This window comes from Olea europaea, unplaced genomic scaffold (genome assembly GCF_002742605.1).
Source record: "Olea europaea var. sylvestris unplaced genomic scaffold, O_europaea_v1 scaffold1714, whole genome shotgun sequence".
Classification (NCBI taxonomy): Eukaryota; Viridiplantae; Streptophyta; class Magnoliopsida; order Lamiales; family Oleaceae; genus Olea; species Olea europaea.
The window spans coordinates 68,793-95,883 of record NW_019234835.1 but is presented as its reverse complement, the minus strand read 5'-3'; the positions used below and the strand labels follow the sequence as shown (position 1 = coordinate 95,883).

Here is a 27,091-nt window from a genome sequence, read left to right as displayed (position 1 = left end):
GAAAGTTGTCGAAAAATTATCTTAAAAGTCGTCCAAAAAATCTGAAAATTTGGGCAGATTTTCAGAATTTTTGGGTAACTTTTAAGACAATTTTTCGATCGAATTCCTTGGAGTTATAATGAGATTTTGGGTGGTAATTGAATAGGACATCGTGGGCTTTCCAACGGTATCAAAATTTGACATTCTTTGTAATCGGAAGTTGTCGAAAATTTGTCATAAAAGTCGTCCAATTATTTGAAGAGACAAGTTGTAAATGAGTAATTATCTGAAAAGATGAATGAGCATTCAGTAGTATATGAAAGATGATTGAGCAAGTAGTAATCAAGTCTAAAGTTCAGTGATTAATGGTTAAATTTACTCATATTATATATGATCGAAAAAATGCGGAAGAGCTTCACTCTCCTACACACAGTAGCAACCGCAGGCGTCTTCTCGTCTGTCTCCTTCTGGTAATTTTTCCTTTCAAGACGATTGTGCAATTTCATCTGATTTTTTTCCCGAATTTTCTGTTATTTATTTATTTTTTTGATTTCTGGTGATGTGTAAAGATATAAGCTACTGTTTGATTTCAGCTATGGATTCATGTTCGGCAGGGAGTCTGCACGCAAGGAGCTCAGTGATTTAATCGAGAGCCTCCGCCGTGCTAATTCTGATCCTGCTTCGTCTTCTTCTCCATCGCAACATTCCTAAAATGAAGGTATAGAAGGAACACTTACATCTGATCACAAAAATTATCAATTTTGTTATTATGTACTAATTGGGAAGGAAAAAAAATGATTTAGCTTACAAGAGGCGTTCCAAATGCTTTTAAGAATTCCCATTAAAGAAAAATATTTTTAGAATGAACTGTATGCATTCTTGATTTTGATAACTGGGGAATATTAAATAATTAGAATACAAGATTAAGAGTGAATGTGGTCGAGTTGAGGTTGTTTGATTTTTAGGTTTAAGGAATGGTGGTCAGAGGGCTTCCGAAATGGAAAATGTCTATTTTTATTCAAATGATTTATCTTCGTTAACCTAAGCATAGGCTAATTGAACTAAGAAGCCCATGACAACATCTCTTAGATTATGAATTCTTAGATTTTTTATCATTCTTTGTCCCATCCATGAACCAAACATGGCCTAAAGAGATTCATTAATCGGTTAGAATTTTTTAAAATCAGCAAGTGAACACGAAGGTTTGATATCTTGTTTGTAGGAAGACTAAAAGTTAAATAAAATCTCTTATGATGGGAAATAATTTATATCTCAAATTTGAATTGTGAATTCCGTACAACTTTCTAATATTCTTAAATTATCTGATTCTGAATAGCTTTTGCACAGGTTCAGGCTTTGCCGTTTAATTTTCAATTCTCAACTTTGGAATTTCAAATCACGTTTTTTAGTCTGAATCAGTGTTTGCACGTGCCAAGAATGGAGTATCTAGTAAGCCGGGGTAAACAAGAAGCTTGTCCAATACCATAGCTTAAGATAAGTAACATCTCGGTCCTGTGCTCTCTGTAAAGGTCACTGAAAAGTGGAAACATAGTCTTCTTCCGTTAGCTTTGTATCAGAATAATTAAATGTTTACATGTTAATTAAATACGCTAATTCTATATTATGTGATTTGCTGGGTAGAAAAATAATCTAATGGTTGATGGATGCTACTTTTTTTTCCCATTTTCAGCAAGACTGTGGCACATGCTCACTATCTGTAAACTATGCCACTTAAAATGGCGTAGCAGCTTTACTATTCATGCTGTTAGTGGATTATTCATTATCTTGTTAAGTTATTTCAGTTTCTGTTGATGTTACCAAGAAGTTAAATAGAGATTGAAAAATGTACACGAGTGTTTATCATGAATGTTAACCTGCCATTTAAATATCGAACTCTCTCATAAGCTGTATATGTATATTCACGTGCTTTTTCCTCTTGATGTGAAATAGACATTAGATGACCTCGATACGGGGTAATATAACTAGTCATGTTTCTGGAAAAGAATGGATACTTGGATGCATCCATTTAACATAGCTACTATAGATACATCTTTTTCCATATTCACGTCTGCTTCTCTGCCAGAAGTCGAGTTCATTGATCAGATCATTTACAAGTACCTCCAAAATGCAACAGTATGTCTTACTGAAGGCCGAAAATCTTATAATGAGACTGCACTGAAAGCTATGAAAGAAAAAAAAATAGGAAACAAGATGGAAGTGGAAAGCACATTATAGAGTCATTAACAATTAGTTGTGAATAATGATGCACTAACCTCCTGGTGAAAATTTGAAAATAACGATGCATTAACATCCTGGGAAGAGATTTGAATAGCTGCAAATTGGCTCTCTTTTTATTGGATATGAAAAATGTTAATTTTACGAATTCAATGTCTTGACTTTGTTAAAGTGAATCAATGAATTTTTAAAACATATATTCTTTTTCAACTTTCTTCTTTGTGCCTGTATTTTGGTTTTGACTTTTTGTTCACTCACTGATAGAGCTTGCGAAGCACAACCATCCTCCTAGGGCATCGTGCAGCATGTCTGACACATAATGGACACTCTCAGCTGGAATAGAAAAGTTGGAATAGGAAATATGGAAACAAGCATGTACCCTCCTATCCTGACTCAAACAGTCATTTTGTAGGCATGGAATTTTATATTAGAAAAGCGACCCAGTAAATCTATCAAAATCTGATAATATTTAAAAGAAAACCACACCAAACATGGCCTTAGTGTGACCATTTCTATTATCCTTACTACAGTCGAATACCCTTTTGGTTACCTTTTACTGAGTTGCTCAACTTCTGATCTTGGTTGACCCAGTCATCTGGTAAGCCCTAGAGGTCGGCAGATTGATGATCGTCTTCAGTTGACATTCTTCGGTTCGTTTAATTGATATGTATAATAAAGATTATAAAACCCTTTATGACAAGAATATTTCTTCTTCTCTGACTATTCAGGACACTACATCTCTTGTTCATTTAAATTGGGTGGGCTAATTACTGTGTATCATAAAAAATTCTGGAGATGCATATTGCAGTTTGCAAGTAAAAAGGCTATCTCTTAGGAAGGAAGGTTGCATTGCTTTCGAGTTATGATGAATGGGAGGCTGAAGACGCTTTAGTCAAGTCTTAGCTAATAAATTCCATGACTAACAACATGATGTTGCATTTTGTTTAGTGGCACGGCTAAAGAAGTTTGTGATACAGTTGCTCTTCACAACTATATGAATTGATGAAGAAGTCAAGATGGTCTGCCTCTTTCTGAATACTACAATGAACTTAACTCCATATTTATGGAACTTGATTATAGTGGCCAAATGATAGACTTGTACTACCGATATTGTGAAATGCAGAAAGTATATTGATGACGATTGAGTATATACGTTTCTTGCAGTTCTTGAACACTGTTCGAATTAAGTTAGTAGTTGTGTCTTGGCTACATCTCCTCTCCCAAGTCTGGAAGAGACCTATGTACTAATCTATCATGAAGTACAAATGTAAGTTACTATGGGTACACATGTCGTCTCTAAGGCTTGGACTTTAGTTATTCAGAAGAATAACTCAGGATTAGCTACTTTAGCCCCATCTATCGGGGCCCACACCCGTTATCACGACACTACACACGGTTGATATTTGCTGGAAACTAAATGGTTATCTAGAGTGATTAAAAATTAAGCAAGCTGAAAAAAGAAGAAAAATCTGCTCAGATAGCAAGACTGCTATCACTGATGCCTCTCCATCTTCTGCTACTCATGTATCTCAAATAACACCTTATATAAGACAATCTAACCAAGATGACAATTGGAACTGATAGGGGAGACTTTTACTACTTGAAGTTGCTATCAGGATCGAGCAAGGATTCTCAAATAGTGGGTCTTTCTATACATCGCCATCCAAGTTGGGCATGTTTTGATGCACCAACTTGAGTAGCAAGTTGGAATACACAATTCAGAATATGAATTATGAAAATACTTTCATCTAGTTTATGTCCCAGTTGAGCTAGAAAATCTTTTACTAACAGGAATTTATATTGTTTCCTTTTCGTTCCTTGTATCAATAGAATTTTACTCCTATATGCATGTAATAAATCATTCAGATTAAATTTTAACAATCATGTTTGGTGTACATCATGCTGTGAAATAATGCCTGAAGGGTGGCAAAAGCCTTGGAACGGCGCTTACACTTTGTCACGTGACATTATTCAATTAGACAATTTAAAATGAAAACTGTTTTTTCAACCAATTATTTGTTGACAACACAGCAAATGTCAACAATAATGTAATAATTGAATGTATTAATGGCTTTACCCAATTTTTAAATCTCTTGGATGTTCTGAGGCATGTGCCAGCGTGTCCTATATTTTTTGTCTTTTCATTTCTTAAAAGGTTGAACCCCAACCTTGAGGGCCTCCACCGTCCCGTCCTCTCCCGCCTCTAGAGCTTTGTGAGGGAGGTAAATTACGGGATGTGCCCTAACAGACCGAGGAATAAGAGCTGCCTGTACACTGCGCCTACAAGGAGTCCAATTCCATGTCTCAGGAATCGAACCCCCACGTTACGACTGCCAGCAATGCGTAAGATAACCTCACTCCTGTCATTTCATTTCTTACATGTATGGTACATGTACTCAACATGTCAGGGACATTGCAAACACTATTTTATAAATTTTGCAATATAAACCTAGGAAAATATTTAACTATTTGGTAAAAAATCAACATAATATGAGAAAATTTTTTTGGATCTTTGTGTTGAAATGCCTTATGTACATAATTGGGTCACAGAAAATCCACAGAAATTTAAAATTTTTAGAAATCATGTGCATTTCACGTGAGGGAGCAGCTGGTCAGTTTGACTTATCTAATAAGGCAAATGAAAATCTTGAACCCAGCAAAATTGAAGCTCCTGGGTAGGGCGTTGAACACCAAAACGAAAATCTCGCCTTCTTTTCCTCGTCGATTTCACTCTTAGTGTGGTCGTGAATCTCACATCTGGTGAAGGCGAAATCTCCCGACCCGTCATTGCCCTTTGCAAGTCTTTCCCAACCCATCATTGTCCTTCGCAAAGCCTTCCCTCCAAATCGAAGCCATTGCTCCCCAACTGTGAAGATGGTGATGCCCAACTCCGCAGTGGCCGAATCTGCAATTCCCCGACACCAGAAAACCTGGTGGAGCCAAGCTCAGGTAATGTCATTATGTTTCAGATGGATTTTGGATTCTCAGAAATTTGTTGAAATTCGTACGAATGTAAAATTGGTTAGACTCAAATCTATAGCTTTCGAGGAATAAACCAAACGATGATAAAGTTTTGAAAATTATTAATTTCGAATTTCTGAACCAAAATGACAACCTTTACCGTCACATTTGTAATTTGATTTGCTTTCATTTGTTAATATTACATCTACATGAACTCTTTTTGTACGTGATTTTCATAAGTAATTTTTAAATATTGCTTCAGCTATAAAAGTGATTAAAATATACTTTAAAAGAAAAAAATAATTTTAATCACACATTTTATGGGATACACAAATTTTCGACTACATATTTCGTTGACTCTTTTCAACCCATTTGATTATTATGTACCATATTGGGTAGAAACGTGAGCATCTTGGTCCAATTTTGGTTTCTCAGAAATTTGATGAAAATGCACAGTGCGAAATCGAAACATTCGTAAATGTTGGTTGTTTGAGATGTTAGTGTCCTTTTTATAGTGTCAATACCTTGATATTTCTTGAAAATTACAGTGTCGTTTTTATAGTTGAATATGAGAATTCTCTGTTTCTATAAATTGCCTATATATGAAGGAAGAGATATACTGAACATTGTCACTCATTGTGTTACAATAGGAGCAAATATGAAAGACATTGCTGATGAGAATGTTGCGGACAATGTAATATCATTAGAGGAGCAAACGTTAGCAGAAAATGATCCGATGGTGCCGGAGGTGGGAATGACCTTCAATGAAGAAAAAGAATTGTGGGACTTTTATAAAGGATATGTGTATTATGTTGGGTTTCCAGTTAGAAGAAGGAATTCGAAAAAAGGGAATGATGGGAAAATGAAATATGTCACCTTCACATGTAGTCGTGAAGACCGAAGAACAACTAGTACGAGCGGTTCTTTGAAGCCCCAACCAACAATTCAGACAAATTGTAAAGCCAGGATCACTGCATGTCCAGATTATCATGGGATCTGGAGAATTAATAAAGTCCACCTCGACCACAATCATAAAACAAGTCCTTCGAAGTCGAGGTTGTATCGCTGTAATCGGGAGTTGAGTTCACATGTGAAACGGAAGCTTGAAGTAAATGATATGACAGGAATTCCATTGCATAAAAGCTACAACTCCGTAGTTGTTAAAGCGGGTGTATATGAAAATATCACTTGCGTGGAAAATGATTGTAGAAATTATGTTGAACAAGTGAGACGATTAAGGCTTGGGGAAGGAGATGCTGCAGCAATATACTCCTACTTTTCCAGGATGCAAGCCCAATGCTCGGGATTCTACTTCAGCATAGATTTGGACAATGAGTCTCGTTTGAGAAATGTATTTTGGGCAGATAATAGGTGTTGGGAAGCATACAAAGAATTCGGCGACGTTGTCACATTTGACACCACTTACTTAACTAACAAGTACGATATGCCTTTTGCCCCTTTTGTTGGCATTAATTATTACGGACAATCAACACTACTCGGTTGTGGTTTATTGTCGAATGAGGACACGGATACTTTTGTGTGGCTATTTAGGACGTGGCCTCAGTGTATGTATGGAAAAGCTCCCCAAGGAATCATTACTGATCAAGATAGGGCTATGCAAAACGCGATTGAGATTGTTTTTTCGGATACAAAACATCGATGGTGTTTGTGGCATATTTTGAAGAAATTGCCAGAAAAATTTGGATACCACAGTAATAAGGCTTCGATTTTTTCGAGCATACATGGCTTGGTGTATGATTCACAGTGTGTTGAAGAATTCGAAGAAGGTTGGAGAGTGATGCGGACACATATGACTTGCATAGTAATGATTGGTTATCGGAACTGTTTGAAAATAGAGGTCGATGGGTTCCTTCCTGCTAGCTGAAGACCACATTTTGGGCAGGAATGTCAACAACTCAGCGTAGTGAGAGTATGCATGCCTTCTTTGACGGGTATGTTCATTCGAAGACCTCTTTAAAACAGTTCGTCGAGCAATATGAACGAGCACTTAGGAATAAAGTTGAGAAGGAGTTTTAGGCTGACTTCAAGTCATACTCACAAATGGTACCGTGTACAACAACGTTTGAAATGGAGAAGCAGTATCAGAAGTGTTATACCATTTTGAAATTCAGGGAGGTTCAAGTCGAACTCAATGGGAAGGCTGACTTCAAGTCATACTATATGCAATTTTCGCTAAACATGTATATTTATTTTGTTTCCACTGGTGATACAAAGTACAACAAATAGTCACTCATGTCCGGAAGATTTGACCTCCAAAATTCAAAATAAAAGCTAGAAAGAGTAAACATAAATTATTATTAAAACAAAAATGTATAACTTTAGTAGACATGTTTCCAAATGTTTATGTCCTACTTTTATAAAGAGTTACATGTCAGCTCGAAGAATAGAGCACTCGTCTTCGCATTGATGCGTGTATATCTTTACACTAGGGCAACCTTGTTTATCTTCTTTACATTCTTTTCTTTGATAAATCCGATATACAGGTCTGTCCTGCTTGAGTCGATATCTGGAAGTCTCTTGTTTCTACCTTCTGACATGCTGTTTACAAATTCAACCAGATTCCTCCAATTCTCCGCTGCAAACAACCGCTTATTCATCCTTAAATATGTAAATGCACTCAGTCCATATCCAGAATCCGATCTACAAGTTGCCAAAACTTGTGAGTATACTCCTAAATCATACCTCTCCAGTGCATTTTCTCCAGCAAGTTCTGTTCCAACAGTTCTTGTTGCCGTCTTAACTTGCTGAACTAGGCCTTCTGGCTAGCACTTTGCATGCTCTAGTTGTTCTCCATCTCTCATTTCCATGCAGGTAAATTTGAATACGACTCCGTGTTTACCCAACATTCGAGCTATTGGTAGGTAACCATCATGGTGGCTAGTATTGTAATACCCTGCTGTTAATTCGGCTGCATGTGATCTTGTGCTATAGTGCCAATGAATTCCAGCAACTTTCCCAGATAGTTTAGCTTCACTTCCTTGGAATATTCCCTTAGCAGCTCCCAGGATTTTCTCTCCATGATCAAGTAGCTTTCCAGAATACCATTCTAAGAAAAAAATTCCGTAGTCATTGTTTTATGAACCGTCCCTTTGGAAAAAGCCAGTTTCTTCTGGGAATTGATTGTATTGTCCCTCATCGAATGGCCCTCCTCGTCCACATTCATCCTTCTCTATTGCCTCTGCTGTCACTGGCAGTGAAGCCCTCGTACTGTTTTACATAGAAATGCTATAGATTTTTAACCCTTGGTAAGGATATTTACCCAGAAAAAAGTAAAGGTATAAATACACATACCATAGAAATTGTATAAATTTAAGTTTTTCATCATATAGGCATATATATACACATACCATAGAAAAAAGTGAAGGCATATATATACACATATCATACGATCGATATCTTGTTTGATTCTTGTTTTTAACGTAAGGTGTTAAGCTCTTGGACCTATTCTCTATTTTTTTATTGAGTCGGCTAGGCTGGACTTATTCTTAGGGAAGATGCACACAAAAAGCATCTACTTTAAATTGTAATTTACATATTACATTAATTACCTTGTAGCAACACTGGAATTCACCAATTCCTGGAAACCTCCAAGTTCCGTTGCTTTCTGGATAGGATGGATATCTTAACTCTCCACAAGGTCCCATCCCCACTTGACTCTCCTGCATTAAGAGAAAGCAAATTTGAGTTTCTAGAGAATTGTTTGTTGTTCATTTGTAGGTTACAAAATGAAATGAAGAACAATGTGGGTCCTTGACATGAACTTAAATTTGTCCACTGTGTTGATAGTAACTATTAGGTAACTTGGGATGCTCACATAATTTTGATTAATTATTTTATCGATACTTTTTTTCGCTCTCTGGTTTTAATTTTCCCTTGTCTCTATACTATGCTAATTTTCTCAAGCTTTTGCTTGTCTTGCTAAATTGAAAAGGGACTGTAATTTTCATAACAAATAACATCAGTAAGTCTTCCTGAATAAATTGGACTAATTTTTTGTATTGCCGACGGAAAATTGGTTTATTTCAAAGCTATTAAAGACTTGATTTTTTTGTCTGAGCCTTTGATCTTGAGTTCTTGTTTATCATTTTTATATCTTTGAGTGAAACATGAAGAAAAGAGATATTGGCTCTTTATTCCCTTAATCGTTATCATGACTTGTGTGGTAAAGGTGGATTGAATAGTAGTGGACAATAATCTAGTCGTGGACCAAACATGCCCGGAAAGTTAGTTTCTTTTTTCTGTGTTGGCCGTTTGATGCATATAGTGAATGCTTGGGAACCAAACATTTTCTACAGTGAATGAAGCAATATGAAGAAAACTTTACTGCAATAGACGTTTCTATAAATGTTTAAGATGAACATTAGGATTTGTGAGGATTGTTAGAGCCTTACCGCTATAACCTTTCCCACATAATCCTTGAACCTTTCTCTGAAACTTCATATAGTCTGAATAGGCCTGAATTGGTGTTCCTCCTCTGAGAACAGCAACGAGTCGCAGCCCAATTATATATATTCTGTGTTGTAGCGACCTGATCTATCTGTGTAGACAAGGTCGGGATTTTTGCTGATCTCTTCAAGCACCCATGGAGGCAGAGGAATGCTGCAAATGGAAAAACCAATATTGATGATCATATCTATCACTACTGGATTACTATTATCAGAAAGGTACCGAAGTTTTAATTGATCTCTCCTAACCATTTTTACTATTTTAAGAATATATGACAACGTGGAGAATTGCAGCATTGGTCCTCAACTAATGGCCCAAGTATCAAGTTGGATCCCAACATTTGAAAGGGAGCAAGTTGGTCTTCAACCTTTAATTCATCTCGTTAAAAATCATCATGTGATCCCTGTGGGAACATGTCTAACTTCAAATTTCTAGGCATCGACTTATGTTGGGTGACAAAATCTAGCTTTATAAATATGAAAATGTAAAGGTGATGTGACTTTTAGTGGTATATGGACGGCTTCAACTTGCTCATTTATGAAAGTTGGGGACTAACTTCCTCTTCGGAGAATAGATCGGGGGACTAATATGGAACTTTGTGCCTTATTTGTTAAGACGGTTCATACGACACTAGATTAGATGATATTAGGAGAAAAGCTAAAATTCTGTACTGTATAGTGTACAAAATGTGTCATGTAACAAATGTAACACTGGGAACACCATGAAACTGCTGTAGGACGCGAGAGAAAAGTTGGAAGATGAAAGCAGAACAAGGTTATTCAATGAAGTTCACAAATAGTCACCTGTTTGGTGCATGAACTAGCTAATCAGTAGGACAGGATTTTATGGATGGTTTATGGGAGGCTACATGGACAAATATAAAGGAGGGAGTATGGGTAGGGTGGGGTGGGGGTGGATTGTTGCTTACCTGCACGAGTCTCCAACATTTCCTCCACAGTGATGGAAAGACATGTCAAGTTGAAGCTTCAAGCCGTGTTTCTTGACCATGTTTACAAGCTCAGCATACCCTTCCCAGTTGTAGTTCAAAGGTCCATCTTTCTCGACCAATCCCCACCATGCATCGACCATTACTCCAACCCCAGCACTCTTCAAATCCGTCAAGCTAGAGTTCATGGCTTTTGGCTTGTTCAAGATGCCGCTAATTGATTTTTCTGTTAATTACATATTAATGGCATGTTTGATGTAGATTTTTGAGAACAATTTTTGTGAAAAGTGATTTTTCGAAAAATGTGTGATTAGAAAAGTACGAAAAAGTTATGGTGCACGTGCAAAATTATTAATTGGAAGAATGTGATTGAAAATGAATTTTAAAAAAAAAAATTAAAGAATTTGTACCAAAATGGGGTTAAGTATTTTGTTAGCATTATAGAAGTGTGGTTGTATTTTCTTTGTTTACTTAAAAATGACAGCTTAAATTCCACATTTTGTATTTTAGAATATAAAATTAAGGAAAATGTCTTACCATTAACATTATTTAGTAAAAACTGAAAATAATATGAAAGCATTAGGTGAACTTCACGTCGAAATATAGTTCGAAAATATATTGACATGGCCGATTAAAACAAGAATATTATAGAGCATTTCGAGAAATACTAAGAGAAGTTTTCAGATAACTAAGCTTTCCCTAATTTCCATAGAAGATGAAGCGAGAGAGATCAAAGTAATTTCTGCATTTTTGTGAAGGAAAATCTCATACAAAAGTCTGGAATTACACAGTTCTATTATTCTATACAACTCCACTAATATTTAAAATATGGATTTCTATACTGTAGGGTTTTGATACAGATACCCAATAAATTCAGACGCATGATGTTAAAATGTTGTTGGGGTTAATTTTATCGACACCATAGTGATTTGCTTGACCTAGAAACAACTTAATTAATTAAAGTTGCTCATGGCCCAATTCACTTTTGAATGGCCCGTGTGACTTTGGCCCAATTGTACTTAGGTTTGGTTATGGGGAAAAATTCAAAAGTCATGTATTAAGTATGGACAATTCAATTTGGGTAATTGGCACAAAACGTCCTTAATTTTCAAATTTATTGTCGAAAACATCCATACTTTTCATTTTTTGACATTTTTGCCCCTACCTTCCACATTTCTTTGCACAGAAGGTCCTTTTGACGATTTTACCCTCCATTGAAGTGAAACAAAAAGAAAAGAAAAAAAGAAAAAATAAATAATTAATTGCAATCATAGTCCCAATTTTTTTTAAAAATTATAAATCAGTCATAATTTATTGTGAATTTAAAAAATTTTAAAATTAAGTAGAGAAAAGAAACTTGAATGTACAGGAAAATAATTAAGAAATTGAGAAATTTTTTAATCATAACTAATGGAAATGAAAAAAATTTGAAGATTACGTAATTTTTGCCTCAAACCTTCCATCTACTCTTCACTAAATAAAAATTGAGATTTATGCTTACCCATTTTTAAAGATTTTCAGTTTCATTGACTATGGTTCAAAAATTTCTCTACTTCTTGAATATTTCTCTGTACATTCAAGTTTCCATTTTTTTTGTTGGGTAATTTTAAAATTTTTCAATTCACAATAAATTGTGACGGATTTGTAATTTTTTTGAAATTTTGGGACTATTATTGTAATTAGTTCTTTATTTTTTTGCCTTTTTGTTTTATTTGAATGAAGGGTAAAATTATTAAAAACAAATGAAAAAGACCTTCTGTGCCAAAAAATGTGAAAGGTAGGGGCGAAAATATCAAAAAATGAAAGGTTGGGACGTTTTCAACAATACAATTGAAAGATAAGGACGTTCTATGCCAATTATTCATTCAATTTTCAGGTTTTAAGTTTCAAAATTCAAAAATCATGTATTAATTAATTAATTAAACATATTTTATTAATTAAATATATTAAGGTCATAAATATATAATTCATGGTCACAGGTGAGTACTTATAGATCACAACGTCACATATTATTAAATTAATTGGTCATAAATTATTTTGTCAATCACAAATCAAAAACATTAAATTTTATTTGTCGGTCATAGATTTTCAAATTAATTGGTCACAAATTATCTTTCAATCATAAATTATCGAATTTTTAGGTCACAATTGAATACTTGGTCACAGATAACCAAATAGTAGGTCACATACCACCACCACTGCCATTACAACCACTTGTAACCACCACAACGCAACCACCAACAAAACTTGTAACCACTAGATCCAATCCACTGTCAACAAAAATCATCACAACCACCACTATCAGATCTCTAGTCACGAACAACCACCTCCACCATCAACCACTCACATATTAATTATTTAATAGGTCATAAATGCCGACCCACTCCAATAGAAACATAGCACCACCGCCATTGCCATCTCCATCGCCACTGCCATTGCCACTGCCATTGCCACTACCATTTTGCAACCCACCAATGGCACCACTAACACCTCACCACCAAAACCAACAACTTACTGCAACCGCCATATCCAACAGCACCTGTAGCACCACTATCTTACTTTCTTTGCACAACCATGCCCGCGACCATCTCATATCCTTCAAACCACCCCTAAATTACCCAAAACTAGTTTAAATAGTTGGGACATAAAAAGAAGCAGGTTCCCATAAAAGCCTTCCATCGAAATATAGCAGCGGTGAGGACGATGTCACTGCATGCACTCACATCGTCGGCTGCAAGGGCGTCACACAGCAGGGACGATGTTGGTGCTAGATTATCACATCAAGCGAGGCCTCGTAGTGCCTCAGGGATGATGCAATGCTGCTGTGAACGACAACGTCAGTGGACTACAATGTCGACCCACGATGCCCTAGATGCCAATAGCGTCGACCGGCTCAGATTTTTCATTGTCAGTTGTGGTGTTCAAAGAAAGAGAAGGGAGAGATGTAGAGACAAGGGGGATAGGGAAATAATTAGGGTTTTAATGGATGGAGGTAGAGTTAAAAAGTTTAAATTGTTACCTAATTTTAAAAAAAAAAAAATTTAAATTTGATTTACGAATTGTACATTTTAAAATTCTGGGTATGTGTAACTTCTACTTGGTGGTTGTGATATATTGGCCCATTTCTTGGTTAGTTGTGGTCTTTGTTGTGTGGGCCATTCTTGGCCCAAAATTTCACACCAAAAGTTTTAATACCCTTTGTAAGCGAAAATACTTCGATCCTGTGAGATCGAGCTTAATAAAACCAACAAACGAGCACCAACAAATCCAAGGCTCGGCCCACAACATCTTCACTTTGGCTGCCTCTTTATCTACCACACAAAGGATCAAAGTGATTGATTTGTACCTACAAAGGAAGAGAGTAGAGGAAGCAATTGAAAACTCAAGAAAATCAAATACAACTTTATCTCATGGTTTTTCTCTATGCAAAACCAACACACGACTGAGGAAAGGAAAGGCAAGAGGAATGGATATATAGCCAAGGTTTAGGTCACCTCTAATTGGGCCAAGAATGGGCTACATAACAAAGACCACAACTAACCAAAAAATGGGCCAATATATCACAACCAAACCTAAGCACAATTGGGCCAAACTCACATGGACCATGGACCATGAGCAACCTTAATTAATTAAGTTGCTTCTAATGATCCAAGTTGTTTCCAGGTCGAGCCAATTACTATGGTGTCATCATAACGATCCTAACAACGTTTTAACATCATTGTCCGAATCTATTAGGTATCAAAACCCAACACGCCCAAATTATCTTCAAATGCAAATCCATTGTTAAAATTTTAAAACACGAAAAAACAACTTTTCGATTAAGATACGTGTACACATAATAAAACAAATATAGACCATGTCTAATACATAAAGTAAAAGACATTACTAAAAATAAAATATAAATCAACTAACTCAATGATAATGTGCCTTGCAGATCAAGGTCAAATTTAAAATAATAAAAAAACTAGTCTGGTTCATGCTGAATGCTAAGAAAGTAAGCGAATGGGCAAAATAAACTATTTCCAAATGCAGAACTCAGCAAAATATTCATACTCACCAATTATCAAAAAAAAAAATGTCTAAAAGATTAGAAAGAAAACTCATAAATCCTACAAGCGCAACCCAAGAAATATTGCTTTGTAATGATCCCCAAGAATATTTCACAAATTTAAGCAACTTCACAAACAAAATTCTAAGGAAGTTTACCAATTCAAAACCCATATAAAGGGAAAACAATTCATCGGATTGGAATATACTGCTGCAACATTAGGAGGATGGTTGCCATTACAAACTATATCACCAGTCGAGACGTACCCTAAAAGTAAAAATACTATGTCCAATTCAAGATAATTATGTTTTGAAAATTTTATTTGTTTTTTCCAAGATCCACAAGAGAATTGCAACTATGTTCTCAAAGAGTATAAACAGTGTACGCACTCACATATTCCTAGAATCGAATAAAGATATGTTGGGTTTTGATACCTAATAATTTGGACGATGATTTAAAACAGTTGACGGATTATTTATCGACATCATGAACTTGGCTCGACTTAGAAATAACCTAAACTTGTGGATGGCCCAAGTAGTAGTTGGGTTATTAGATTGTGGGTTTTGGATTAATTGGTAGCCCATTTGTTTAGATTAAGTAGAAGCCCGTTTGCATAAGTTTTTGGCCTAAGTTGTGTATCTAACCTATACTATATATATACCCATCTTCTTGCAGTCGTTTTTATGGTGGTGTGTGGGTATGTGTTGAGAGAGGGAGAGAGGGCTGAGAGATGAGGTCGAGAGAGTTAACGGGGCAACCGGCTTGGTGGTTGTTGGAGTGAGTCCGTCATTGTTGCTTCTTCTTCTCCCTATCATCACCACTATCCCTTCTCCTTTGTGGAGTTTGGGCAGTCCAAAGTAAAGGTGGAGTTCTTGGGTTGAGTCGAGGTAAATCAGTGTTCGTTTGATTATTTTTTTGAGTCTGGATCAAGATTTATCGATGGATTTCCACTACAATTGTTATAAGAGCTTGTGTTGTTGATAAATTTGTGATTTTTTGGGCTAAAAATTGAGTGAAAATTGGCGAAAATTGAATATGAAATTGGGCAGAATTCTGGACAGAAAACTGTTAAAATTTAGATCTGTTTTGTTGATTTCAGGCCAAATTACAGATTGATTGGAGAAACGGTGACCACTAGAGTGATGTAGAGACCGAGGCGAAGCTGTAGGTACGGTGCATGGTGTCTGGCGGCTGCGGTGGGAATCTTACACCAGCGCATAGAGGTGTGTGAGGCTGATTTCGGCAATGGTCTCAAAAGATAGAATGTGATGCGAATCCCGTAGCAACTTAGACTACGAAACCCACAACTAGATTGATGTGGAACCCAAGAACGCCAATTTATAACCAATTTGGATTTGAACCCAACAAGATAAAACAAAGAACCCAAAGAATTGACCCCTTGCTTACAAATTGAAGAACCCACAATCCAGTGTTTAACGCCACAAGGAATTATCTTTGATAAGTTCTAAATTATTGTTAAAAGAAGAACAAATTGGAAGAAAACAAAAGCCTCCCTTGAATTCAATAATAATTGCCAAAAAGTCCTTTACAATGTAATGGAGAGAGAGTATTTATACTAATGCTAAAAACCTAGCTAAAATCGTGCTAAATCGTCAAACTATGGAAATAAGTCTAATTGATATCAAATTCTAACAAAATAAGGAAATTCGCGAAAAAAGGAAAATTTTCTCCTCGAAAGTGACCCATGCGGCCGCATGGTGGTTTTCCTTGCGATCGCATGGTGGCATTGAAGCTGCCTCAATTATGTTCTGGAGGGGGTCGTTTGGCCGCACGACTTTTATGTTGTGCGGTCGCACAGCATGAACTTTGGCCTCCATCTTCGTCTGCTTGTATTGAGTTGATCCACTTTGATTCGATTAACGACCCGAACATGAAAGTTGTCCCATTTTGCGTCCCAAACATCATCCCATCAATGGTTTCTTGAACAAGCAATCCCATTATTTATTTCACTTGCTTTGCTCTCGATCGCATCATCGATCCGCTTTCGATAATCAACGGGTCTCGACTCGAACTCTCCATCTTCAAGCTTGATTCTTGGATCAATCATCCCCTTCCTCTTTAAAAGTATTCGTACTCGAATCTGCATCTGCATCGAAAAAGGAAAGATTAGCAACATTAAATATAGCCGATATATTATACTCACTTGGCAAGTCCACTTTGTAGGCATTATCGTTGATCTTCTCGGTGACTTGGAAATGACCATCTCCCAGTGGTTGCAAGTTGGACTTTTGCTGGTCCGAAAAAGGTTCTTTCCTGAAATGCACCCACACCCAATCTCCTGAAATGCGCCCTTTGTTTGCCTTTGATACGATGAACTTGTTCTTCTCTTCAATTTACGTACGGACCTTCTCATGAAGTGCCTTCACCATCTCAGATTTCCTCTTACCATCCATGCTATCTCGTTCATTCATAGGCAAAAGAAATAAATCCAATGAAGTTAGTGGATTAAATCCATATAAAATTTAAAAAGGTAAATAAGTAGTTTAATGCACAACACGATTATAAGCAAACTCAATAAATGGCAAGCAATCTTTCCAATTCCTTAAGTTCTTATTAATCACTGTTCGAAACAATTGAGTCATGGTCCTATTTACTACTTCAGTTTGACCATCCGTTTGTGGGTGACAAGATGTAGAAAATAACAATTTAGTTCCTAACTTATTCCAAAAATCATGCCAGAAATGACTCAAAAATTTAACATCTCGATCCGACACAATACTCTTAGGGACTCTATGCAAACGTACTATCTCCCAAAAGAATAAATTAGCAATGTTAGTGGCATCATCGATTTTGTGACATGGTATGAAGTGTGCCATTTTACTAAACCTATCAACCGCTACAAAGATAGAATCTCGACATTTCTTTGTCCTAGGTAACCCCAACACGAAATCCATAGAAATATACACCCAAGGTTTATTAGGTATAGGTAAAGGTGTATAAAAGCCATGGGGTAAAACTTTCGATTTAGACTGTTTACAAGTTATGCACTTCTAACAAATTCGTTCTACGTCACTCCGTATTTTAGGCCAATAAAAGTGTTTCCTTAACATATCTAAAGTCTTTTGAATCCCAAAATGACCCATTAGACCCCCACTGTGTGCTTCCCTTACCAATAATTCACGCATTGAACAATTTGGAATGCAGAACTTATTCTCCCTAAACAAATATCCTTCATGTCTATAAAATTTATCAACAGCCGTTTTAGCACATGAATTATAAATGTTTGAGAAATCAATGTCATTTTCATACATGCTCTTAATATGCTCAAAACCAAGTAATTTTGCACTTAAAGAGTTAAGAAGCACGTACCTTCGCGACAATGCATCTGCAACTACGTTTTCATTACCTTGCTTATACCTGATGACGTATGGAAACGTCGCTATGAACTCCATCCACCTCGCATGTCGCTTGTTCAACTTACCTTAACCCTGCAAATGCTTTAGAGATTCATGATCGATGTGTATCACGAACTCCTTAGGCTACAAGTAATGCTGCCAAGTCTCCAATGCTCGAACAAGGGAATACAGCTCCTTGTCATACGTTCGATAGTTTAGTGTAGCTCCACTCAACTTCTCGCTAAAGTAAGCAATAGGTCTCCTTTCCTGCATTAACACTACTCCAATACCTATCCCTAATGCATTACACTCAATCTCAAACGTTTTATCAAAGTTAGGTAATGCCAAAATAGTTTATCCTTAATGGTGTTAAATGCATGTTCTTGTGCGTCACCCCAGTGAAAACCCACACTTTTCTTAACGATTTCAATTAATGGTGTAGTGATTGTACTAAAGTCTCTCACGAACCGCCTATAAAAACTAGCCAGACCATGGAAGCTCCTAACCTCAGTTATACTTTTAGGTGTTGGCCATTCTTTAATAGCTTTAATCGTTTCCTCATCCACTTCTACCCCATTAGCACTAACAACAAATCTTAGAAAAACAACTCTATCCGTGCAAAACGTGCATTTTTTAAAATTAGTATACAATTGTTCCTTTCTTAACACAACAAGCACGCACTTTAAATGTTCTAAATGCTCGCATAGGTCTTTGCTATAGATTAAATGTCATCAAAGTAACTACAACAAATTTTCCTATTAAAGCACGTAAAACATGATTCATTAAACGCATAAATGTACTCGGTGCATTTGTGAGATCAAACGGCATAACCAACCACTCATATAACCCATATTTAGTTTTAAATGCCGTTTTCCATTCATCACCCTCCCGCATGCCAATTTAATGGTACCCACTCTTAAGATCAGTTTTACTAAAAACACAAGCACCATGCAATTCATCAAGCATATCATCTAGCCTAGGAATAGGGTGACGATACTTTACCATAATGTTGTTGATAACTCTGCAGTCTACGCACATTCGCCAAGTTCCATCCTTCTTTGGCACCAATAGAACAGGTACAACACAAGGGCTCATGCTCTCCCTCACGTAACATTTGCTCATCAACTCCTCCACTTGTCTCTGAAGTTCCTTCATCTCCTCGGGATTGCTTCGGTAAGCTGGTCGGTTTGGAATGACTGCCCCGGGTATGAAGTCGATTTGGTGCTCGATCCCTCGAATTGGTGACAATCCACTTGGCACCTCCTCCAGAAACACATCTTCGAAATCCTGTAACAAAGACTTAACCACGCTTGGGAGGGAGGTATTAGACTCCTCAAGGGAGAGAAAAGACTCCTTGTAAACTAACAACAACACTTGTCTCTTATCACTCAAAGCCTTTTTTAATTCACTTCCCCTCGCAAAGAAGTTCACTTTTGGCTTTTCTCTCCGTTCAGCTGACTCTTTTTCTCTTCTCTCATGTGGCCTTTCTCTCTTTTCCCTTTTCTTGGCACTCTCACTATTTTCTCTCTTACTCACAAGCTCACTATCTTCTCTCATTTGTGTAGATTCTCTCGCTCGCCTTTCTTTCTCATTTCTCAATTTTATTTGGTCTTCATACACTTGAGCCAGTGTTAATGGCCCAAGAGTAATGGACCTCCCATCCTTAACAAAACTATACCGGTTCCTATACCCATCATATGTAACATTCCTATCAAATTGCCAGGGCCTCCCCAATAGAATATGACCCGCTTGCATAGGCACCACATCACATACAACCTTGTCACTATATCTCCCAATTGAGAAATTAATTAACACCCATTTATTTACCCTAACTTTTCCACTCTCATTCAACCATTACAATTTATAAGGCCTAGGGTGTCTTAATAATGCTAAACCCAATTTCTCAACAAAAGTTACTCCCACCATCAATAATCAAGCTACATACCTGATTGTGGACATGGCACCAAGTGTGGAATATGTTCTCCTGCTGTTGCTCCGAATTATCTATCTTGATTTGAGTGTTAAGTGCTCGCCTCGAGACCAGCAGCTCCCCAACAGTAAATTTCGTCTCATCTTCATCACCAACATTCTCCAATGTCAGCATGTCATCATACACTCCTTCGCTCTTACTTACCACCTCTCCATTGTCCCGCAACACCATGGTTCGTTTGTTAGGACACTAAGATGCAATGTGTCCCGTCCCCAAACACTTGAAACACTTGATGCCTTGGCTTCGTGATGGTTGTGGCTCTGATTTTGGCACTGTCCTACTTGCACTTTTTTCTTTCCCCTTTTGCCACTCATTTCTTCCTCTGGTTACCGCTTCACTCCCCTTATTATTACCATTCCACTTCGACTTCCAATTTGGGTTAGAAGACAAAGTATTCACTGGCTGCCTCGCAGTCCCCTTTTTCTTCAGTTGTCTCTCTACCCTCATGGCTACATGCAACATGTCCTCCAGCTCCACGTAATGCTGCAATTCCACTATATTAGCAATTTTTCGATTTAGACCGTTTAAGAACCATGCCATGCTAGCTTCCTGATCCTCCACCACATTTGCCTGATCATGAGTATTTTCATTTCCTTGTGATAGTCCTCTATGCTCATCGACCCTTGATACAAGCTCTGCAACTTCTGATGGATCTCCATATAGTAGTGGTTAGGAACGAACCGCTTCCTTATCAACGCTTTCAAATCCTCTCAAAGACTAATTGGTCTTTCTCCACTTCATCACTTTGTAGTAACCACTTAATCCCACCAATTTATTGCGTAATCAATGAACTCCAACACCCCTAACTTTACTTTCTTTTTCTCCGAATAGTTATAACATTCAAAAATTAATTCCACATTCCTTTCCCACTCCAAGTACGTCTCTAGGTCACTCCTCCCCTTAAATTGAGGAATGTACATTTTGATATTGCCCATATTCCCATTCCCCTCATCTCCGTGATTATTCCTAACTCGTCGTTCAGGTCTACCACGTCTATTCCTCATCCGTCCCATTCCCACTTCTCCATACTCCTCATCATCCCATTCATTGTCCAAATCAAATGCTTTACGTTCCATCCTATGCTCTCGCCTCCTCGACTTCCTGGCATTAGATACCTCCACCCGCAGCTCCCTACTAAGATTAGCCACTGATGTATCCATTCTCGTCATCCAAGCTTCCTGCTTAGCCCTCCAAGAATCCGGTTGATCCAGCCTATCTCTAACTTGCAAATTCAACCCGAAGCGTAAGTCAAGAGAATAATTTTCAGAGGATTTGGAAACAAATAGAATGAAATTTTAATGGACTCACTAAATTTCAACGGATCAATTGAGGAAATTGAAGAATTGAAGAAAAGAAAAAGGGAAAAAAAAAGAACTTTGGACTTTAGGAATTTGAATGTAAACTTGTTGGTAGCAAATCAAGTAATGGAAATCAAGAAAACTACAACCCAAACAGGAAAATTAAAGATAGAACCTACTTAAATTGGGACCAAAGCTCTGATACCAACTGATGCGAATCCTGTAGCAATTTAGACTACGAAACCCACAACTAGAATGATGCGAAACCCAAGAACGCTAATTGATAACCAGTTTGGATTTGAACCCAACAAGATGAAATAAAGAACCCAAAGATAACGGTGATGCAATGGACCCCTTGCTTACAAATTGAAGAACCCACGATCCGGTGTTGAACGCCACAAGAAATTATCCTTGATAAGTTCTAAATTATTGTTCAAAGAAGAACAAATTGGAAAAAAGCAAAAGCTTCTCTTGAATTCAATAATAATTGCCAAAAAAAGTCCTTTACAATGTAATGGAGAAAGAGTATTTATACTAAAGCTAAAAATCTAGCTAAAATCGTGCAAAATTGTCAAAATATTGAAATAAGTCTAATTGATATCAAATTCTAACAAAATAAGAAAATTTGCGAAAAAATGAAATTTTCTCCTGGTGGTTTTCCTTGCTGCATGGTGGTCTTCCTTGAGGTCGTATGGTGGCATTGAAGTTGCCTCAATTATGTTCTGGAGGGGTCGTGCAGCCACACGACTTTTATGTTGTGCGGTCGCACAACATGAACTTTGGTCTCCGTTTTCGTCCGCTTGTATTGAGTTGATCCACTTTAATTTAGCTAACGACTCGAACATGAAAATTGTCCCATTTTGAGTCTTGATCATCGTCTAGTCAATGGTTTCTTGAACGAGCAATCTCATCGTTTGTTTCACTTGTTTTGCTCTCGATCGTGTCATCGGTCCGCCTTCGATAATCAACGGGTCTCGACTTGAACTCGCTGTCTTCAAGCTTGATTCTTGGATCACATCAGAATGTTTCTGGTGGAGTTATAGACCCCACGGTGTTGTCGAATTTCAGTTTTGAGCAATGCAATGAAAGTTGGACGATTTCGCCCTTGTTCGTTTGGGTGCCGTTTTTGTGCTATTGAGATTGTTAGTGACTTTAGGATGAATAGTGACGATCCTAAAGTGATGAATTCACATCTCTCGATATTTAAGGACATTCAGACTTGTCTACTCGGTATTGTGTTCTTTACCTTTTATTATTGCCATTAAAAATATTGTCATGGTAATTATTTATTTTCACATTAGAAGTCATCGTGTGGGGTGACGTTAGATTTGGGGTTACTGTGAAGGAGTAATCATTTCCTGTTGTTAAACTTAGGAATTACATGTTAATTTTTTGCTTAATTTTTTTGTGAATTTGTTACCAATTTTTCTACACCGTTAGAATTGCATTTGACTATAGGAAAGCTTATTTGGCTATTCTGTGTGAATTACGTCAATACTTTGCTTGTGGTCATTATTTGATATTGATGGCATGTGTAGATCTAAGACAAGTGTGAAAAGTATGATATGTTTTAAATGTGGTAAAATTTGAACAAAGTTGAAAGAGATTGTCCTGAAAATGATAATAACAGGAAAGATAAGAGAGAGGTAAGGCGAATGTGGCTTTATGGTTGAGTGATGACCCTAGTAAGGTTTATCGAGAAAGTAAACATGTTTACTGCATTGCATCTGTGTATAATCCTTTTTACATTTATGTGATCACTTAATTCTGTTGCAATATTGATATGTTACACTTTCAATATATTTGATTTGTGTAATTACATTAATTAGAGTGATTTATTACTTTTTGTAATGTGTTTGCATGCATAGTAAGTTGAGTTTTATGGCGTACTTCGTTTGCTCTATGAGTGGTGTGAAAATATGATAGTGAGAAGAAAGATAGGCAGCCATTTTCTCCTTTATCTTTGTGAGCTTGTGTGTTTTGTGAGATTGTGTGAGACAGCCATGTAGGGTTATCTTATTTCTCTTTGTGAGTGTAGTGAAATAACCAGCTCTTTCTTCTATTCCCTTTATGAGTGCCACCTTCGCCATTTCCTTTGTGGATTCTTTGAGCATTGGTGTTTGGAGTAACCTTTTTGTGCATGGGTAAATTTTAATTGAGCCCTAACCTTTGTGGTCGCTGAAAGGTGTTGATTTTCCATGGTGAGCTTGTGACGCACTAACAGTGAAGATATCTTTTGGTAAGGTGGAGTATAGATGCCTAGGGGTACTTTGTGTTTTGTATTGAAGGATGTGGAATATGACATTTGGATCATGATTGGAGAGGTGATCAAATGTTGAAATGATTTATCTGTTAAGAAACCCTAATCATGTGGAGTGTGAGAGAGACACTTTTGTCACTTCTGTAAGGTAGAGACATATTATCCACGTAGGTTAGGAAAAGTGATGTAATGATAGAGGATTATCCTGAGAGCTTAGAATCTATTGTGACTTACCAGCTAGATATGAGTTGAGTGATTATCTAGTGAGCATAATGGGTGATGAGAGAAGATATGTATTCTCGAGATGGGGGTAACACGGAATGGGATATGATAGGTGTGGTAAGATCTTTTTAGGGGTCATTTATACATTTGTTGCATATGTTTGACCATGTGTTGATTAACTTGATATTAATCTGTGATTTTGTGTGAACGTGATTTTGAGAGGATCTGTGTATTATCCTATATAATATCTTCATTGCATGATTATTTGTTCACTGTAAATACTTGTTCCTATTTAAGTGTTTTTGGACCTTAGCCTCGGTGATTACATGGAGCAGGTATAGTATGTGTTTCAGGTTGGAAACACGATGTAAGATCTGTGATTCCAATTTTATTGGATTACCTTGATTGTGCAAGTATAAACTTAGTATTTTGTTTGTTTGCAGATTATTGGGCATCAAAGTAGATATTGTTGGATCTTGATATCCAATAATCCGGGCGATGATTTAAAATAATTGTTGGATTATTTATCGACACCATGGACTTGGCTCGACTCGAAAATAACCTAAACTTGGGGATGGTCCTAGTAGTTGGGTTATTAGATTGTGGGTTTTGGATTAATTGGTAGCCCATTTGTTTAGGTTAAGTAGAAGCACATTTGCATAAGTCTTTGGCCCAACTTGTGTATCTAACCTATCCTATATACATACCCATCTTCTTGCAGCCCTTTTTATAGTGGAGTGTGGGTGTGTGTTGAGAGAGGGCTGAGAGAGGAGGCCGAGAGAGGTGAGGGGGCAGCCGATTTGGTGATTGTTGGAGTGAGTCCACGATTGTTGCTTCTTCTTCTCCTTATCACCACCACCATATCTTCTCCTTTGTGGAGTTTGAGAGAGTTTGGGCAATCCAAAGTGAAGGTGGAGTCCTTGGGTCAAGTTGAGGTAAATCGATATTCGCTTGATTATTTTTTAAGCCCGAAATCAAGATTTATTGAGGGATTTTCGCTACAAGATATATGAAAAGGAACTCAGTATGCCAGGCAAAAGCACTGTTCATACTATTGGCAAAATATTTGCATAAACACAGTGTCTTTGACATGAAGAAACCTTCAGAAATATGAACAACATAAATTCACTTGCATGGACTTAAAAAAAAAAAAAAGAACAGAGAAGGGCATTAATAGGATTTAAATATTTCCTCAGACCCTGGCTCTCTTCCTTCCCTGAAGTAAAATGCATAAAAAGGAGGACTAAATAAGCAGCATCTCCTTACTAGGCAAAATTCTCCTTCATTTGCTTTCATTAAAGGCCTAATCTTTCAGCAATTGTTACTTTCTCTCAAAAAATCCTTCAACCACTCAAACAATTCCCAATCTCTTCAAGTTGGGAATCATTTCAAGGTCCTACATTTATAATTTGATGAATGTAACTGAACTTTACTAAAGGTTAATTAATACTTGCTCACCAAATTTTAAAAAGTTACTTGTCACTCTCTCAACTTTGCCATAAGTTACTACTTATTGATCGAAATTTAAAAAGTTACTCATTTTTCACCTAAATTTGAATAAAGGTATTCGTTGCTCACTAAACTTTACAATATGTAACACTCATGGAAATGATATAAGTGATTGATGGATAACTTTGTTCAAATTTGGATGAGCAGTAAGTAACATTTTAGATTTCTGCGAATAAGTGATAATCTATAGTAAAGTTCAGTGAGCAAAGAGTAACCTTTTAAATTTCGGTGAGCAAGTAGTAACATATACTAAAGCTCAGTGACAATTGACTAAATTAACTCCATTTGAAATTTCTTTTGAAAATGATTGTAAGCTTTCAAGAAGAACAACATTTTTTCCCTTTTCGACGATCAAGGTACAAACAAACTCTAAAAAACAAGATGCTTTTACTTTGGCGTCTTCCAGATTTCCGATGATAAATGCATTGTGATCTTAATGTTAAGTTCTCCCACTTGATAAACAATAGATATTTGTAGGGAAGATCAACCTTTCCTAGATGGATCAGTGCAAGTTACCTCAATTTAACCAGATCTACTATTTGAAATTGGGAACTCATCTTCAAAAGTATTTTGAGTAGATCAAGTACCCTGATCAATAGAAAACTTGTTGTAGCAGATAATAATAAATTATGATAGAAATTTTGGGACCAAAGTATAGAATTTTTTCATCACTCTTTTGATCTGATTCCTGATTGAGTTGTATGTGAAATTTAGGCATTTTTTGGGCACAATATACTTGAGATACTGTCGTGTAGGCACGATTGTGGAAATGATGGTAAGTGAATTATCATACGCATTTCTCGCTAGTGTAATCTTAGCAACACCTCTTATTCCAACAATCGAGATTATTTTGAGTTTAGAAGGTGATCCAATCAGACTACCCATAATTTGAATTATTAGAACCAGATTTTGAAGAATTAGTACTAACAGTCTTAGAACAATGACAATGGGACTGGGTGTCCTTACTCTCATTGATTTACTAGATATGTATCTTGGGGACGCTCTTCGTTAATGAATATGCAAAAGAGCAAGAATGGGTATTAAAGACAATAAGCTCGTTCATGCTACTGAAGTGCAAGAAAGAGAGGGTGAAAGGAGAAGAACACGAGAATCCAATGGAAGATTGAGACAAGTAGACGAAAAAAGTGAAGTGAAGATGCAAAAAAAAAAAAAAAAAAAATAAATACAATAAAGCTTACACAAAATTTTGTAATCTAATAAACAAAGACTAGGATTAAATGAAATTCAATGAAAAATGCTTCACATACCACTCAAAAGCTAAAAGCTAAAAGCTAATCAATTCATTTTTTTTTTTTTTTTTTGATATCCAGGTATCCACCTTACAGTGACTAAATTCTGGAGTCTACACCTTGGCCCCTCAAGCTGCAGACAGGTTAAACCACAGGTTGTGCCCCAAATTGATCAGTGCTCAAGAGCCCCCCAACTGATCTGCCAAAGTGCCAAGCAAGTCATTTCCCATCTTTGCACCTTGCCTTCCAGTAGAGTTCCTGCCTTCCAGGAGAATATCTGCCTTCCAAGAGCATTCCAGGAATCGAACTCACGACCTCTGATCTGTCAGTCTTGAAGCGCCCTCATCTTTGCCAGTTGGAATATGCCCTGGTGGGCACCATTGTATCTATTCCTTGAACTCAAACGTGATGCAAATCAAAGCTAACAATTAAGTTTAATTACATATTTTTTGAGATTCACAACTTTTCAACTTTTATCAAAATCTAATAAAAAAAAAAGAAAAAGGATTTTAATCGCCACCAAACTAGGACAAAATCATTATAAATTTGAAACCCTCCCCCCCCCCCTCT

At 36.7% G+C, this 27,091-nt stretch overlaps 1 protein-coding gene, 1 long non-coding RNA gene and 1 pseudogene across 2 annotated transcripts; 2 read left to right on the top strand and 1 right to left on the bottom strand.

The window, feature by feature from the left end:
- The first annotated feature begins 360 nt into the window (after positions 1-360).
- On the top strand, positions 361-1,913 carry LOC111377748. Its single transcript, XR_002699770.1, has 3 exons — positions 361-449; positions 573-697; positions 1,327-1,913. It is a non-coding gene; the product is annotated as an uncharacterized LOC111377748 (long non-coding RNA).
- Positions 1,914-5,743: 3,830 nt separating this feature from the next.
- LOC111377754 (protein FAR-RED IMPAIRED RESPONSE 1-like) lies at positions 5,744-7,212 on the top strand. The gene is made up of 2 exons (XM_023000879.1): positions 5,744-6,962; positions 7,079-7,212. The coding sequence occupies exons 1-2, from the start codon at positions 5,744-5,746 to the stop codon at positions 7,210-7,212; spliced, it is 1,353 nt and encodes a 450-aa protein (XP_022856647.1).
- Positions 7,213-7,422: 210 nt separating this feature from the next.
- LOC111377747 lies at positions 7,423-9,854 on the bottom strand (annotated as a pseudogene).
- Positions 9,855-27,091: the final 17,237 nt, after the last annotated feature.

Coding starts and splice junctions, on each gene's coding strand:
- LOC111377754 (XM_023000879.1), top strand. CDS start 5,744: ATGAGAATTCTCTGTTTCTATAAATTGCCTATATATGAAGGAAGAGAT. Junction 6,963..7,078: donor TGTTGAAGAATTCGAAGAAG/GTTGGAGAGTGA, acceptor CATTTTGGGCAG/GAATGTCAACAACTCAGCGT.